The sequence below is a fragment of the Nipponia nippon genome, unplaced genomic scaffold, assembly GCF_047370975.1.
Source record: "Nipponia nippon isolate SJK-2023a ecotype South Korea unplaced genomic scaffold, ASM4737097v1 scaffold_31, whole genome shotgun sequence".
Taxonomy (NCBI): domain Eukaryota; kingdom Metazoa; phylum Chordata; class Aves; order Pelecaniformes; family Threskiornithidae; genus Nipponia; species Nipponia nippon.
In genome coordinates, this window is record NW_028262349.1 from 176,700 (window position 1) to 193,907 (window position 17,208).

The following is a 17,208-nucleotide window of genomic DNA, read 5'->3' on the forward strand; positions in this document are numbered from 1 at the left end:
TTGCCCGGAGTCCCCCAGCTTCCAGCCCCGGCTGGGAATGAGGACTGGCCCAAGCAGACAGGGGAGGAAGGGCTGGGAGAGACGGAGTGTTGTGACTCTCTGACTCATGAGCAGGGTGCCAGAGGGCATCTTATCTGAGATGGCAAAATCAACCCAGCACCAGCTTGCTGGGCACACTGTGGGCAGAGCACCCAAGCACCATGCTTGTGCCAGGCCTGGCAGCACTGCCTGCACAGGGCACGTCTGCCACAAAGCAGCACCCTTACTGTGTGCCAAAGGTGTTTTTAGGACAGGTCTTCCTCCTGATCCGCTCTCCTTTGCTGGGAGACTTGGACCTGTATGTGCTTTTTAACCTGAAATCACACTCAGCAGGAAGCAAAGCTGGTATCATGTCTTGGGCAGGCACAGCTGAGTTTAAACCAGTTGTCACAGACCTACATTAGGACTGGTAACCAGAAACTGCTCCAGAGATGGTGATTTAGGATTAAAGCAAGCCTCATTTTCTTCAAGTGACGTGCAGGCCCCTGAGGAGTGTCGGCAGAAAGTGTCCCAGGGAATGGGCACACAGACAGGGTCTTTGGGTAGAAAAATCTCCCTTAGCAGGACCAAGGATTTGGAGGGGGGGGTGGGAGGAAGGGGGCAGCATTGAAGCCTCAGAGTGCTAATTGATCCATTGCCTTTGTCTGTTGTGTTTTTTCATCAGTTCCTGGCTGCAGTTACAAGGCCAAATTAGCTTATTTAAACCAGATGCCTGCAGAGAATCTGTAGTGAGCTCAGCCAGAGCTTCCAGGAGGATTCCTGCCTAGGTGAACCAGACTGAAAGTACACCAGGGATTAAAAGGAGGCATTAGCCCCTACCTCCCCAGCTCTCCCCATCCTTTCAATAGCAAATTGTTCATCTACGTAGTAGAGAAAGGTGTTTTGGAGTAGCTGCTTTGCTAGCAGCTACTCACAGCTTTACTGGGCATGAGAGGAGAGGAGAGCACTGCTCCAGCTGTAGCAACTAGCACGCTGGCCAGAGACCTGGCTGCCCTACCTTGCAAGTGCTCACACAAGCCAGTGGCACTTCCATGCTCTTGGGCTCTTGTCACATAAGCACAGCCTCTGGGGATGAGCAATGGCTGTGGCTGGGCAATTGCCTGCCTGTTTGCACCTAAGCCAGACTTTGGTGCCAATGGGGCAAAGCAAGGGAAAGGGCCGGACTTCAGGGCTCAGAGAAAATTTCTGGAGAGCATCTGAGGGAAGGTATAATCCCGACCAAGACTCAAAATAAGAGGGATGAGGCTGGGTGCAGGAGGTGTGCAGAACCTGGCTGTGCTCTCATGACAGCTTTTGTCCTTATGGCAGCAGAGAAACTGCACGGCTCCAGTGCAGCACCCTGCCCCCTCCTCTATGGCCTCTCTCTGCTATGGCTGTCCCCAGCCCCTCGGATGCTCTTCTGCTGGAGCAGAGTCAAGAGTTGTTAAAAGTCTGTGAGCATGGAAAACATGTCCTTCCAGTATGCAATGTGCAATCCCTCCTGAGCAGAGTGGACACTTCACGCATCATTAATCCTAATAGATTTACACTTTGCTGTGGGCATGCAAATGCCGACAAGCCCCAGGGAGCAAGAAAAAATGCAGCAAATTGGGACAACCTCTCAACAGGGAAAATTAAGGTAGATAAGGGCTAGGAAGTGCAAACAGGAAGGACAACTTTAAACAACACAGGGCTGTATGGCACAGCTCCCTCTGAGGTTGCAGCCTGAGAGTTAGGCAGCTCTTCATACAAAGGACAATCTCAGCTACCACCACAGGACACACTTAGGCAATTGGAGGCCCAAAGATCAGAGGGAAAGTGCGGACAGCCACCAGCTAAGGCAGTGTGAGAGCCAGGAGTAGGAAGAACGCAGGTGTCCGGAGCCCCAGGTCCGTGCCCTTGACACAAATATTTGGTCACCCCTTTGAAACAGGGTCACCTGGGGCAGCCCAATGGTGGTTTCTGTTCAGGACCACAAGGCCAGGAAGGGACAAGTGTAGCAGGACTGGTGCTCAGTTTAACATTTAACCAAATCACACTTTGCTAGGAGCAAGGTGAAGACAGCAATAGCAGTCTGGTTTGCAGGCAATTTCAGGTCAGGGAAGGGAGAAGGCAGAGAATCCAGAGCACGGTAGATGCAGGCTTCCCCTGGTCCCATTTGAACAGATGTGCCAGTGGCCAGACCAGCTGCAGAGGGGAAACCATAGAGGGGAAGGAGCAACTGCAGTCATTGCACTTGTCAACAAAGCATAAAGTGACCTGACCAACCCCAGGAGCAAGTGGCATGAACTACTGAAGGTACAGTATGAGGCAGCCTGATTGCCAGAGCTTGAAGACACCATGCTTTGAAGCAGGTGGACATGATTTGTCCTGCAGCCAAACTGCAGGAGAAATGCTAAATCACACCTTGAAAATAACCTAGGACACCTCTCCTCAGCACCCCTGAGGCTTTGGGGCTGTGGCATACCACACGCTCTCTGCCCTGGCCTTTCTGTCCTGCTCTATCACTCATCGATCACGGCCTCAGGGCACATGGGGCATGTGAGCAAGCCGGGGCAGGGGAGATGCAGATAGACCTGCAAGGATGCTGCACTGCTCTGATTAGCACAATCAGGCCATCGCACATGGTTTCCTGGCGGCTGGGTACAGCTGGCCCCAGGGTATAAAACCAGCCCTTGGGCACTAGCAGACTCAGACTTCCACACATCTTGGAAGGAGTGTCCGGCTGCGGGAAGAGATGCGCCAGCCCCAGCTACTGCTGGCCCTGCTGATCCTGCTTTCCTGCCCATGGGCCAATGCCAGTAAGCTGGGGTGCTGCAAGCTGCTGCAAGTGAGACTGCTGGTCTGGGCTCTGACCTCAGCAGCCACCAGCTCATCCTGCAGTGGGGTGTCTTGCAGGTGCTCTACAGGGTCAGATTGTGGGGGGCCATGAGGCTCAGCCACATTCCCACCCGTACATGGCATACCTGAAGGCAGGGATGTTAGCCTGCGGAGGCTTCCTGGTGGCCCCTGACTGGGTGATGACAGCCGCGCACTGCATGGGGTGAGTACTTCATACAGGGCCTTTATCCCCTTCTTCCTCCCCTAACCTGTGAGGTCCATCACTGGAGTAATTTTGGAGTACGTTCCTCTTCCTCCTGTGCTGAGCAGCTCTCTCCACCTGCCTGCAAAAGGGGAGGGATGTGAGTGAGACTCAACCTGTTTTCCACCTTCTCCCCTCTGCTGCCATGGCCAGGAATGCCACAGTCATCCTGGGGGCTCACAACATCCACAAACCAGAAACGACCCAGCAGATCCGGGGAGTTCTCAGATACCACCAGCACCCTGAATATGACCCCAACACCGTGTCTAACGACATCATGCTGCTCAAGGCAAGGCAATCCTGCAGCAGGCAGTGGGTCAGAGCATAGAGTGGGGCTGTGGGTCCAGCAGGGTCTGGGCAGAGCACATTTTTGCTGTTAGCTCCTTCTGCCAACCATCAGCTTCTTCTTCCCATGAGTGCTGGAGGCAGGCAGGAATGGGAGGGACCTGGGAGGGAACTGTGGGCAGGGCTTGGAGCCGCATGCCTTATTCGCAGCAGCTTACCAGAGCTTGCAGTGCTGTATGTCCTGCTAGACCTCCCCTGCCTCTGCACACAAAGTGTCCTTCAGCTGTTCTGCTCATAGCCTTCTCCAAAAACCTTGCTTTATCCCAGCTGACAGCAAAGGCCACCCTCAATGATTATGTCAAGACCATTCCACTGCCCAAGACTGGCAGCGACCTCCCCACGGGTACCAAGTGCAGCATAGCTGGGTGGGGCCTGATTGATGATGACCAGGCAACCAACAAGCTCTTTGAAACCAAAGTCTCCATCTACAGCCGCAGGAAATGCATCCGCTTCTATCCGCATCTCAACACCGGCATGGTCTGTGCTGGCAGCTTCCACGAGCTCAGGGATTCCAGCCAGGTATGGGCTGCTGATGGGCTAGGGGCTTGGCCATGGGGCAGGCAGGTTTTCTGGTAGCAGCAGTTTCTGCTGGCACAGACTTAGCTGTTTCCCAGGAGAGATGACAAGCATCTGATTTGTAGCTTCCATGTGGACTAGCTCTCTGGATGCCCTGACACCACCATCCATGCACAGTCCCAGGGGCAGAGCCCCAGCTAACCTGCTCTGGACAGCTCCTCCAGCACAGTGGGCATGTGGGGCAGGAGCAGAGACGCAGATCCGGAGCAGAGCCATAGGCTGACTGGCAGTGCCTGGGCAGGGAGGGACCAAGGTGAAACCTCTTTCCACAGGGAAGAGGCCTCTAAAGCCAGTCTCTCATCTGTCCTCAGGGTGATTCTGGTGGGCCCCTGGTATGCAATAAGGTGGCACAAGGCATCGTTTCCTTCGGGTACAACACCCCGCCCGGGGTCTACACCCGCATCTCCAACTACCTGCCCTGGATCAAAAAAACCCTGAAGAAGTAGCAGCAGTGGCACTCAGTCCAGCGTTGGTGCAGCCCTGGAGACTGCACTGGTTTCTTTCCTGCGGCTGCTGAAGGCTTGACTCCCTCCTCTTTCCTTGGGAATGTGAGTGACCTGATCGGTGCACGCAAGGGTCCTCTTCTTTCAGTTCAGAGGCTGCTGGCTGTCCCATTCCCTGCCCATCTCAGGCAGCCAGTTCAGGGCCATGTTAAATCACCCTGGCAGAAGCAGGGGTTGTCCCAGATAGCACCAGAAAGCGGCTGTGCTACAAGAGAAGCCTGTTTCCTTCAGAGATGACCCCATACCTGCTTGAACCTTGCTGCAGTTAAAACACCCACAGTAAACTCAGAGTTGCATTTCCCAGCATATGTCTTCTCCTTTCTCGTGCCTTGCCCCAGGGAGAAGGGAGGGAGGGTCTAGCTGGTCCAAGTGAGAGGTCAGCCTATTGGGATAGAGGCAGTTGTAGCTCTGCATCCACTGAACTGCTGGCAGACTTGGAGGACAAGAGCTACAGTTGCTGTTCCTGGGGTCGTGAAGATGAGTGCATTGCAGGAAGAGAAACTGCCCAGGTAGAAACAGGCTGGGAAAAGTGATGTGCACATACTCCATTCACCAACATCATCACCTGCCTGGGAGCAGCTGACAGCCAGGATGCAGTGTGTCAGCAGGTACCAGGGGTCAAAAGCTGCCATTCCCTGCAATGTAATGACTGTCTCCTCTGCAGGGACCTCGTGCCTGGGTGATGTTGCACCCTAGGACATATGGCAGCCAAGACAGCGGGCTGGGTCACAGGGGAAACCAGGCTAATCTTTTCAGCTGTCTTAGCTGTAAGAGGCTCCAGCAGATGAAGGGAGCTGGACTTTCTGTGGACTGTGCTGTTTCTGTTCCTCTTTGGGTGTAGGGCAGGTGGTGGCTGAGATCCTAGGGATGGGGCTTTAGGATCCCAGAAAGGAGACATACTCAAAGTCCCAGCTGTTGCACACCAGTGCTTTCAGTCTTTGCCTCTGCTGTTCTCCAGCAGCAACAGTCCTCCATCTCCTGAAGAGCAATATGGTGTTGTAGGTAGAGAAATCGATACAGTCTCTGAAAGGATTGTACTGAAAGGACTGATAAAGGACCTGGGTTCACAGAAGTGCCTGACCCCATGCCACTTCCTCCTTTCCTCCCATGCCAATTATCACAGGAGAGCCTGGCTCTTTCCCTGGAGAGGGCAAGGGCAAGTCCTAGCTGGGAGCTGTCTGCCTTGGAGCTTATTGGCATGTTTCTGTCCCTCTCAGGAAGGCAAGACCAGCCCTAGCAGTACAACACGAGCAGAGACTATTCTAGTAGTAGCACAAAACCAAAATGGCTTATGACTCTCCCCTCAGCCAGGTGATGCTCAGAGGTGAGCTTCTCCTCCCCACAAAGGATGCTCTAGCACCGTTTTCAGACAGTCCCTGCACTGGAGTCTGAATACCTTGCACCAGCCCCTCCTTCCATGGCCTGCACTGGGTGTAAACCAACCTGCCTAAACTCTGAGCCCTAGTCTCCTTCATTCCAGCTAGTTTCTGATGGTGTCTCTCATTTACAGATAGGAGAGTGCTAGACACTTTCCTGGAGGAGATCACAAGGGGCAGAGTCAGTGCATTGGTAAATAACTGAGCTGTAGAACGGCATGATGCATGAGGTGCATGATGACAGATGTCTGTGCAAGTTCAAGAGGAGACCAGACTGGTTTGCTGTGGGGAAACCCAGCGGGGAATTTTAAACATACAAAAACTGTGTGCAATTCAAGGGAATGGGATGCTTGCCCTGTTCTCATAGTCTTTCCTAGTCTCCCAGTAGCCACCTCTGTCAGAGGGAGGAGATGGCCTGCAGTCCGGCCCTGGATGTCTGCTCTTATGTTCTCTGTGTTCTTGCCTGGAATGAAGGGAAATGACATCACCTTTGCCTTCAGCACCCATGCCACGCTGGGGAAACTGAGAAGGGTCCATGGTTTGGGCTTCTGCTAACAACTGCTATCAGCTAGGAAATCTGCAAGTGTAAAGGCTGCAACTGCTTATCTGTGTAGTACAAATCTTTATCACGTCAGGGTTTTCCTTGAAGCTCCAGCTGCTGCAGTCTTTGCACGAGAATGGCAGCTTTTAGCTTAAAATTTGGTTTTGCCCTGCGACACTGGGGGCACATAGGAAAGCAAATTTACCGGCAGTCAGTGAGGGCAGCAAGGATGTATCAGCCCCATTTCGTCACAGCCAAAGAAGTAACCGCTGCTGGGGCAAGTGTACAGACATGCTCATCTTCCACCTTTCGCTGGAGCCATGCACTGGTGCCAGTAGGAAGGCAAGGGGACATCCTGGGGGCCAGAGGCTGGGGGAGTGTGTTCAGTGATTTGCCACCAGCCCTTCCTCCAGCACGGTCCCTCTCACCATGCGCTGGAGGAGGAGGAGGTGCAGCTGCCACAGGGCCTGGTCCAGAGAAGACAGATCCCCACCATGCACCACAAAGAGGCACCTGGAACTTGTTTGGCATTTAAAAATCACTGCCTGCCAAGGTGGGGGCAGCGCTGGCTGTGATGCACTTGGACACAGACCAGCTTCAGGGAGGCGCATCATTGGGTTACCTCTAGCTAGCGAAGGGGCAGAATCCCAAACCTGCATCTGATGTCTCCATCCACCCTCAACACTTCAGAAGGAAAGTGAGCCCCTGCCCCAGGGTCAAGGAATTGTCCTTCTGTCTTCTCTCACATTGGCTGGTAAGAGACAGAGAACTCCCCAATTTAACAGTGAACAATTACATCTGGAAAGAAACACTTAAAATGGTGTCTTTTGCTGTACAAAGCAAAGCCCTAAGTCAGCAGCTGGTGCAGAAGAGAGACCTCATGGAAACAGCAGCAGTCACACTGCTGTGGGCCATGCTCATGAAGCTACCATCACAACTTCTTGCCCTCACATAGTCATGACCAGTGTCGTGTTATAAATGCACCCACATGAGTTTTGCTCTTTTAGCCAGGACCACACCTACTAAGAAAGAGGAGGAAGTTCCTCAGCTGCCACTGTACAGTCTTTGGAACTGGTACATCAAGTGAAAGAAATCTTGTTCTTGCAAGGCTCACAATAAAAATCAAGGGAGTTTACAAATGCACAAAACAAACACAAGCTGCAAGGGAAGAGCCCACTGGCAAGCAAAGTGATGAGGGTGGGTATGCTCCCTGTAGCTTCCAGCTCAAAGGCAATGGGTTAAAATTGGCTCTGGGTTTACAAGGACGTGAAATACCCCAGATCAGGCCCAAGATGAAGGTGGGTTGATGCCCAAGGCTAAGGCTGACTGAATTCCCCTCTCAGATTGCTGAGGCGTGCAATTTGCGGATAGGTTAATCAGATGAGTCTGACTTCTGTGGTTTTCCTGGAGTCTAGTCTCAGGCTATAAAACCTTGCTGGGAGCAGGAAGAGACCCCAGCTGCAGCCTCACCTCCAAGGGATCCACTGAAGCCAAGAACGCTATGATGAAGCACCTGCAGAAACTCCTGCTCTCTCTGCTGCTGGTGACATGTCCCCCAGCCAAAGCCAGTAAGTAGAGCGGCCCGGAGGTGGGGAGAGGGCTGGGGAAGGAAGAATTCCAGACAGCGTGTGCTGTGCCCTGTGTCCTCTGATCCCCTCAACCTCAGTCCTGGTCATTGCAGATTATTCCTGGAATCAGATGGAGGGAGGAGGTGAAGCCAAGAACCACCCCACACCCTACGTGGCCTACCTGCAAGGAAAGAACAACCAATTCTGCGGAGGCTTCCTAGTGGCCCCAAACTGGGTGATGACAGCAGCTCAGTGCTTTGTGTAAGTTTTTGCTATGTTTGTGCAGCACCTGGTGCAATAAGATTGTCACACTGCCATGATCTGGGTAACATCTCCTAGATGGAGGTCTAACAGTTTGAATCATTTCCTTCACAGCTGTGGCCAAACTCTTTCCCTAGCAGGGAGTGCAGGCTGCGCTGCTGGGACAGAGCAAGGCTGTGGGGGCTAGCACCGGAACAGCAAGGGTCTGTCTGCAACTCTCCTTTGGGCCATCCTTCCCTATGTCCCTCCCCAGCCCATGTTCAGATACTTACCTTTATTTTTTTTTATTCCCCCCCCCCCCCCCGACTCATTTTATTCTTCCCGGACATCAGCAATGAGAAGTCAGACCAGCTTATTCCTTTGCTGTCACTGGCCTGCTGGCATAGCAGGGATTGTTGGTGTCAGACTTTGCCCTTTCTGCCACCAAAGACCTCCAAGACTATTATCAGAATTAATAACATCTTATGAGCAAGGTGTTTGCCCAGCTCTCTTCCATCGCTCCAGCTGGAGAAACTGGGGCATGGGGAGGCAAGAGGGCTTTTCTAGATGCATGTGACTCTGGGTGTAGCTACTACACTCCTCAGGGCTGACAGCTCTGCCCTGTGCTGCCGGTAACTCAGGCTCAGGGCCAGTCCCCACATCTGAGATGCAGAAATGAGGATCAGCAGAAGCCAGGAGCCCGGATGCCCAAGTCCCACCTGCTAGATTGAGACGGACTACCACTCATGCCCAGGGTCCCTCCCGATTTTCCTAAGGCAGCCCCTTCTGCAGATGATGTAGAGGCCAGTAAAGGTACATTGGCCCAGAGCAGGGTCCTGATTTAGAAATCCCTCCTCGGTGCCATGGACTTCCATGGGCCTACAAAGCCTGGATCAACAGTCCACATATCTTAGTACACAGCAGCAGCATTGGACCAAATCCACTCAGCTCGACATCCAGAGGTAAAGTAACTCTTGCAGAGCTCTTGGCTGGGTAGATTCACTGGCAGAGCTTCTTGCTCCCACCATTCTTCTTTAAAGCCCAGCTGGTCTCTCCTGGCCATGCCCCTGGGAGATGCGCCTCAGTGTTACCAGGGACAACAGGAGAAAGCTAATGACATACACTGTGCTTGATTTACCAGACACAAACCTCTGACTGTCATCCTTGGAGCCCACACAATCCAGAGGAGAGAGGAAAGCTGGCAAATATTTGAAGTCCAAGAGTATCACTGCCACCCAGGCTTCATGAGTCCTAAGAAAGGAAATGACATCCTCTTGCTGAAGGTAACTACCTGCCTGGAGCACCTGCATGGTCCCATCTGCCCGATGTGCAGGGCTGAGCTGTAACCCCGGAGCAGGAGGGGACAGCCTTTGTCACAGAGCATTTACAGACCAAGCACTTATTTCTGTATTTTCTGTCCCCTTGCCCAGCTGAAAGGCAATGCCACCAGCAACAGCTATGTTAGGACCATTTCCTTTGAAAAATCAAAAGTCCCTGGTGGGACCACATGCAGCATAGCCGGCTGGGGCTACAAAACACCCACTGCCACGTTACGTGAAACCACCGTCACCATCATCAAACAAAGGGACTGCCTCAGCCACTACCCTGGACTGGCTGACAACTTGATTTGTGGCCACAGTGGATCTGCTGGGGTACCTGAAAAGGTCAGTCTCTGACTTAGGGAGTAGAAGGCTGTGGGGGAGGTTTCAGTCAGGTGCTGGGCACAAACCTGATCTGGGCTAAAAAATTTCACTGAAAAGGTACTGTATAAAATTGCTTCTTGTTCTCCCCTCACTCTCTTCCTCCCCCCTGCCATCACTTCATGCTTCCTCACCAGCATCCCTCTCTCTTGCTGTCCTAGCTCAAGAGGTGCCCTGGGTCTTGATCTCCAAGGATCAGACCCTCAGAGGGTCAGTAGCATTCCTGCTGCAGGCATCACATTTGTGCTCAGCCCTGGGCCAAGCAGAAGGGACAAGGGGATCCTTGTCTTCCTACAGCAGAGGACCTAGGAGTCTGCAACAGCACAAGACAACAACAGCTTGGCCAAAGAGGGGTTTGCCCTAAATCTCATAGCTGGTCTGAGTGCATTTTGTAGTGCTCTGCAGCCAGCAGAAGGGCAAAAATGAAGTGATACTTTATGCTTCAGCGTTTGCCCAGCTGTAGTTGTGCTGGGTCCCAGACAAAATTGCCAATGGTCCCTTTTGGACGCAGAGCTATCCACATGCATTGCGAGTCCCAGCTTCTCCTGGGGAAGCTCTGTCCTGATATTTGCATCCTCCCTGTTCTTTGCAAATGCACCCTTTTCCTGGAGACCCCACATAAATCAACACTGATCTCTCTCCTCCCCCATTTTACAGGGTGATGCTGGGGATCCACTCGTCTGCAACAACAAAGCCTATGGCATCTTCTCCTATAGGCATAACAATTGGCCAGGTTTCTACACGCACATTGCTCCTTACCTTCCCTGGGTCAACAGTGTCATGAAGTCAGCATGACCCTACTCTTCTCCCAGCTGCTGCCCTGGAAAACTCACGCTTCAGGGCCCCATGCTCACCTGCTTTTTCTTCCTTTCTCCCTGGGAAACATCTTCCACTGATCCTCATAGATATGGCAATGACTTCTCTCTGGCAAAGCCAAATTATGGCAGTGGGGGGATTGGCACAGAGATTGCACCTCAACTGTGTTTGTTCCCTGTGCAAGCTAGGGAGCGCCGGTTAACACAGTGCATGTTCCCACACTTTGCTGCTCTGATTTACCCTTTTGTCAAGCTGCTTGTGGCTACAGCTCTAGAAAGGAAGCAGCAGGACAGCCCTGAGTGAGGTGACAGTAGCTGTTGCGATGTCTGCCGCCCTTTGCGGAAGGCAGTACAATTAGATCAGGGGGATCCAAAGAGCAGCCTCCTCCCTGCCCCTTGCATTTGTGACACCAGATGCCTGGGTCTCCTTTGTTCAAGCCCTGGGGTTAGAGGGTTGCCCCAGCTCTAAGGAGGACATTTTCAGCTCCTGCTTCGCTGCTGCTGCTGTCCCCGACCTCTGAAACCTGCTGCCTCCTTTCTCCCCTCTTGCTGTAGCTCCAGTGTTGTAAAATACATAAAACCAATAAATTGCATCTGCATTTGAGAGCCTTTTCCCTTCTATGATTGTCATTTCTCTCAGCTGCTGGCTCTAGTCCTGAAAAGCTCAGAAGAAAGTCACCACTCAAACAGCTGAATCCCAAGCTGGAAGTTTCTATCCTAACCAGTGGCCTCCATTTTCTGTCCCACCTAAACCCCCAGAATAGGTGTCAAGCCTGGTTTTCAGGGCAGGGAAAGCCTCTTGGCCTCCTCTCCCCAGTGTGGAGTGCTCAGGCAAAAGTGAAAAAGATGGTAATCAGTCATCTGGCAGGAGATCATCTTCCCTCCATATGCTGCAGTGTGAGCAGGCAGGAAAAAAGAACTACGCAGGGGAAGCGGCACTGAGCACAAGGGGTTCCTCGCTATGGGAGCGCTTGCAGCATGTGCCCGCTGGTGTTGCATGGGGGCAGAATTAGCCCATCTCATCACAGGACAGCCTGCCTGCAGAGCACAGCAAAGTCAAGAACATCGCCGAGGCTCCAGCCCCTGCAGTGCCCGAGTGCTCTGTGAGACAAGCTGTGTCACGGCCCTGCGGCAAGCCTTCTGCTGCCTCCAGCTCGTTCAGGTTGTCAGACACCCAGGGGAGCAGCAGCTCACGTTGATGACACATGCATTTGGCTGCTCCAGCCATGCAGCTGCCTGGAGGAGTGTGTTGCCGTGGAAGGAGGTAAAGTACGAGGCTGTGCCTCAGGCAGCAACCGTGTCCTCCAGAAGGTTTGTTTTGCTCAGAAAGAGGATCATCGGTGTGCTCCAGAGCCATGGCAGCCCCAAGGAGGGCCAGGCTCTCCACCACCCCGTTCTGCAGCAAAGGGGGCACACGCAGAGACAGCTGTCCTTCTCGGGCGGACATCCAGCTCACCAGCCTCCAAGAGCACTATGCCAAACTCCACAGTCCTGCTGCAGAGCAGTGATGGTAGAGACGGCCCACACTTCCTCACTGACACTCACCTACCTGCCTGGAGCACCCTACAAGCTCCGTCACCAGCGCCTCCTGGCACAGCCTGCGAGCTTCTCACCTCCTTGCTGTTGGCTTCCAGGCAGCAGTCACATTCACTGAGGCAGGCCAGACAGATGAGAGCAATCACACTCTGGAAGCAGCAGATCCATTTCCTCTGCTCTGACTTCTGCCCAACCACATCCATGATCCTGCCAGGATGGAGGGTCAGCCAGAGGCAGGGGCACGATGTTTTACCCTTTGGGTAGGCAGTGCCTGGGACCCCAGCTTTGGCAAGGATCATGGACTCAGAGCCCCCTCAGGACTATGCTGCTGCATCTCCACAGGTTACCAGATATCAAGTGAGTTACTAAATGTAATCCCAAATGCACTCTTAGCCTGCCAAGAGCAAGTGAGCAGAAGCCATACCAAGCCACCTCTTGGGCAGAGGACAGGAAGAGCACCAGAGCCAGCTGGAATTCAACTACCTGAAATTCAAGATGCAGGCAGCATTTCAAACAAAAGAAGGAACAGAGGTGCAAAGGCTCTGCTTCCTGATAACCACAGAACCTGCCCAGCCCAAGCAGAAGCAGAGGATGCTATGGTAGGTGCTGCCTTATTTCCCACTGGGGAAGAGAGAGGCAGCCAAGAGAGACAGCCCAAGGACAAGAGGTATGATAGAGAAGGAAAAGGCAGGGTATAGGACAGTTGTTTGGGAGAAGGGGAATCCCATGCACTTGCCACGCTGAAAGGGTGACTGCTTTACAGGAGCTTCACCTTAACGTCCCATTCTGCACTGAGAAGTGGTATTCCTTGTTGCCAACTGTAGGCATTTGGGTCTGCAGCACATCCTGAAGAGTGGGAATATAAGAGCCCTCGGCTCTCCACTCCAAACTGGACAAAAAAACACAGGGAGCCACAGTACAAGGAAGCAGACTGTCCCTTCGACCCACAGGGCTGTGCCACATGTCTACATCATATGTTTGGCTCACTCTCAAGCCACATTCCCCTCATTCTCCACAGTGTACATGCTAGCTCGCTTCCAGTTCTCTTCTAGAGTCAGACAACTATTTTCCTCCAGCAAAGAGGCAAGTGCATTCCCAGATAGACAGTGCGGAGGCAGATAGCACCAAACTTGACTTTCTCTGCCTGTTGCTAGTGTTGGAGTTGTCCAGCAAGCTTCATGCCTTCAATTGCTCCCCTTCATGTGCATCTTTACACTATCTCCTAAAGCAGGCATACACTCATGCCACTGGATGTCACAGTATAAATACAGCATCCTATAGGGCTGTGACACCATCGTTTTGTTCTTTCTTGCAGTTTTCAACAGAAGAAAAAAAATATTACCAAAGTCAAAGCCCTGTGTGTTTTCTGACCATGGGTAACACAGGGTGCAGAAGAGATCTAGACCTATCACTGTGCCACATGAATACAACCAGTCTATTCCAGAAGGCAATATCCCCAAGAAGTTTGGACACAAGTCAGCTGCACCAACTGGCTTAGAAACAAAGGCTTTGGTCCTGGTTCAAGCCACAGACATGTGGACAGACAGAACGCTGACCCTAACTGTAAGCAAGATGACAACAGCACCTTGCACAGTAAGGTCTTGTGCCTAGGCTGTAAGGCACCACTGCAATACACGATTTCATCTCAGATCTCTGCCAGTCCATAAAAGGGTAAAGTCAATCTGTAGCAATAAAGGAAACGGAACTGGGAGTACTACTCCTGCCCCCGTGCTTTAATCATATCACCACCCTTCTCTTCCCACAAGCCCCTGTAGCTTGTGATAACATCCAACCACTGTGTTACTGAGGCACAAACCCCACAGAGTCAACCCCAATTTTGGTGTGTCAGAAAAGAAATCACACCCAAAGATTCAAGAGATTTTTGTGCCTGGTTGTACTGGAAAACAAGAGTGAAAGATGTAGGCATTAGCTCATTGGTGACCCATAAAATTGGAGATGTTTCAGTGCTGTGTATTACAGTAGTGGCCAAAGGCCCTGGTGACAATGATCCTCCCGTGCAAGGTGCTGTATGTGCATACGGTAGAATCAGTCCTCACTCCTCACTCTGAAGATGCTAAAGAAACACAGCTAAAGGCAATAGAGACATGGACTTGCTCAAGGCTGCACAATGGTGAAGCTGGGAGAACCACCTCAGCATCCAGAGCAGCATTTCTGGCATTAGTCAGCCAGTGGCTCTCCTCGCATGCAGTTGGGCACACATGCTCCCCCCACATACTTCCAGCTGGTGCTTTGGGGGACTTCCTCCCTCTATCGCATCTGCTACCCCGTGGTCCCTCTCGATTCTCCTCCATCCTGCCTCTGCCTGGCTGCTGTTCAACAGAAAACCAGCATCTTTCCCCCAGTGCAACTTGCCAAGAAGCAGCAATTTCAGCTCCTGCCAGACTCATCTATTCCCCCTCTGTATTTTGTCGATTTTGCTGTTGATCAGAATGACAGCTTTATCCTCCTCTAATAGGAAACATGGGCAAATGTGGCAGCAGCAGAAGCATTGAGCCACGGAGGCTGGAGGGGCAGGATTTGGGGAGAAGGTGGATGCAACAGCTCAGCTCTTCAGAGCAGAGCACAGATTCAGGCAGGCTCCATTTTTGTCCCTCCCTGCTCCACCCTCCAGCCCTCTGCATCCCTCTGTGGCTGGACTCAGGCAAGTGCCAGTCAGGGAAATCCTGATGAGCCCTCTGTCACATCCAAGTGTTCATCAAGACACATTGAGTCAGTCAGGTCTTTTTAGTGAAGTTGACAGCAAAGAGAAGAACCACACATTCCCACCATGGCCTGACAGTCAGCAAACTTTTTCTTCCTACATTTTGTGGTTTAAGACCAAAAAAAAAAAAAAAAGACCCACCTCTTCTAGAAGAGAGCTTCAAAATATTACATCTGAAGGAAATTAATCTGGAAATTTGGCAAGTGAGATAGCAAGAGAATGAGAACAGCATTTCCATCAGGTGCTTAGGGTTTCCTTGACAAAAATAAAAGAGACAAAGAAAAACCCACTCTGCCTGGTCCCACTATGTTTTCAAGTTAACCACAGTTCCTCCAGAAAAACAATTTCAGTATGTCCCTCGGCAGAGTTCTGCCCTGTGTGACAGAAGCGCCAATCACGTCCAAGTTACAAAAATGGCTAAGCCTGCCAGGCTGCACTTTCCTGTGCCCTGCACAACCTCTCATCCACAAGCCATGATGGGAAAAACCTCACATTCTGAGAAACATTGCATCCTTCCCTGGCACCAGTGGGGGGTCCACAAGCAAAAGAGATGAACAGTGAACCCCCAGCTCAGAAAGAGCAACCATAGGGAAAAAACAGCTTCTTGCTTCCTCATCTGGCACCTCTCACACTACCACCTCAGCCCCGAGGAGGGGAGGGAAATGGAATCTGACATCTAGAGATGCAGGCTCTTAAAAACAGAGCCACCCAGTCTAAGAGGCAAGGAAGCTCCTCTGCATTGCTGTGAGCCAATGCTTTCAGTTCCCCCACGCATGCCAAGGCTCCCTGCCCTGATAGGAGTTACTCATCCGTGAGAACTGGGCAATGCAGAAACCCTGCTGCTGACTGCACAGAGCAAGAAACAGATCTAACAGTGCAGGGACTCCCTCCCTCATCACAGGTACTCAGGGTTAACCTGCTGCTCATTGGCATACCCTGAACTACATCAGTCTGATTGAATTAATCTTAACTGGGGAGGGCATCTGCACATCAGCAAACCAGCTGATCTCAAAGAGCCCTGAAAGAGCACACTCTTGTCCGCCAGCTGCAAGTACAAGGCATACAGTCTAGGCTTAATGCCCATCAGCCAGCTTCTGTACTCATATGATGGAAGTGAAACACAGGCAAGTACAAGTGAATGCAGAGAACCTTGTCTTCTCCTGAATTTTGAAAGCCAGAAACAAAGCCAGAAACTTTTTGAGTGAAAACTTCAGATCACAGAAGCACAGACTCTTCCTACCAGTAAAAAGTGACAGTAAACCTCTTCTATTCTCTACACAATTGCAGGGGAAAAAGCCAGAAGAAATCTTTTTTGAGAGGGCCTTTCCCCAGACACAGCACACATGCACAATGCAACCACGCTGAAGTGAGAACGAAGGCAGAGTCTGTACGATCCACATCAGCCATCTGGCCATCTTTCACAGCAAGATAACTGCTGCTGATAGGGGAAGGCGAGGGAAGGAGTGTGATGGACGGTGAAATGGTGAACGTATTAAATTTTACACAGACAAAGGGTATTCCAAGACCTGTAACTTTGAGGCTTGTCTTCAAACAAGTATGAAAACACTAACTCCACTCACTTTTTCTCCCATGCGGATTTCCAAACATACTAGTTTTGACTGGGATTCCAGGTGAGACATTGGCAAAATTTCATAGTCTGTCCAAGCCTAATGCAGGGCAGAGAGCAGAGGAGGAGTTTTATAATAATCATCTATTTATACGGATTTCCTGTGCTGTAAGCAGGCCTGGTTTCTCTCCTCTTTTCACTGCAATAACCACTCCCACCAAACCACTGGAGGTTCAGGACCTCAGAGCTGTAAGGCACAGGAACCTCAGTGTGTGTCATGCTGCAATGACACCACCAGACTCAGGAGAAAATCTGAGCCCGCACCTGCACAGCAAACATCTCACTCTCCTCGATGCCACATTTAATTTGCCCTTAACTATGGCTGCACACTTCGGGGCTTTGAGCTGGGGAATGAGAGACCCAGCTCTCCAGACAAAGAACAACAGAACGTGAGTCTTCGAGATGAGATGAATTTGACAGAAATCTGCCCAGCTGAGGTATGGAGCTCGATTCATACCCAAGCAGCAGGGATGTGCCAGTAACAGAAAAAGCAGTCAGACAGCTGAAGACATTTAATCAACTGTTGGAGAAAAATGGGGTAAAATCTGGGTACCTCTAT

At 51.7% G+C, this 17,208-nt stretch overlaps 2 protein-coding genes across 5 annotated transcripts; both read left to right on the forward strand.

Moving 5' to 3' along the window:
• The first annotated feature begins 2,716 nt into the window (after positions 1–2,716).
• Positions 2,717–7,845, forward strand: LOC104016273 (cathepsin G). 2 transcript variants are annotated; one of them, XM_009469123.2, is made up of 5 exons: positions 2,717–2,819; positions 2,917–3,061; positions 3,254–3,389; positions 3,713–3,964; positions 4,333–7,845. In XM_009469123.2, exons 1-5 carry the CDS (start codon positions 2,756–2,758, stop codon positions 4,465–4,467), a joined length of 732 nt encoding a protein of 243 aa, XP_009467398.2. In that variant the 5' UTR covers positions 2,717–2,755; the 3' UTR covers positions 4,468–7,845. The 2 variants fall into 2 exon arrangements, with proteins under 2 accessions (XP_009467398.2, XP_087625719.1); XM_087769593.1 differs by having other exon boundaries at positions 2,732–2,819; positions 2,902–3,061.
• On the forward strand, positions 2,929–11,361 carry LOC104016272 (granzyme G). Of its 3 annotated transcripts, none has more exons than XM_087769594.1 (6): positions 2,929–3,061; positions 7,857–8,009; positions 8,123–8,270; positions 9,391–9,532; positions 9,680–9,913; positions 10,607–11,361. In XM_087769594.1, exons 2-6 carry the CDS (start codon positions 7,943–7,945, stop codon positions 10,742–10,744), a joined length of 729 nt encoding a protein of 242 aa, XP_087625720.1. In that variant the 5' UTR covers positions 2,929–3,061; positions 7,857–7,942; the 3' UTR covers positions 10,745–11,361. The 3 variants fall into 3 exon arrangements, with proteins under 3 accessions (XP_087625720.1, XP_009467397.2, XP_087625721.1); XM_009469122.2 differs by lacking the exon at positions 2,929–3,061 and adding an exon at positions 4,439–4,569; XM_087769595.1 differs by lacking the exons at positions 2,929–3,061; positions 7,857–8,009 and adding an exon at positions 8,385–9,211 and having other exon boundaries at positions 8,143–8,270.
• The last annotated feature ends 5,847 nt before the right edge of the window (positions 11,362–17,208 follow it).

Excerpts from the sequence above, each read along its gene's own strand:
- LOC104016273 (XM_087769593.1), top strand. The coding sequence starts at position 2,756 with ATGCGCCAGCCCCAGCTACTGCTGGCCCTGCTGATCCTGCTTTCCTGC. Across the intron at positions 3,062-3,253 it reads ACAGCCGCGCACTGCATGGG|GAATGCCACAGTCATCCTGG; the intron begins GTGAGTACTTCA and ends TGCCATGGCCAG. Across the intron at positions 3,390-3,712 it reads ACGACATCATGCTGCTCAAG|CTGACAGCAAAGGCCACCCT; the intron begins GCAAGGCAATCC and ends GCTTTATCCCAG.
- LOC104016272 (XM_087769594.1), top strand. The coding sequence starts at position 7,943 with ATGATGAAGCACCTGCAGAAACTCCTGCTCTCTCTGCTGCTGGTGACA. Across the intron at positions 8,271-9,390 it reads ACAGCAGCTCAGTGCTTTGT|ACACAAACCTCTGACTGTCA; the intron begins GTAAGTTTTTGC and ends TTGATTTACCAG. Across the intron at positions 9,533-9,679 it reads ATGACATCCTCTTGCTGAAG|CTGAAAGGCAATGCCACCAG; the intron begins GTAACTACCTGC and ends CCCCTTGCCCAG.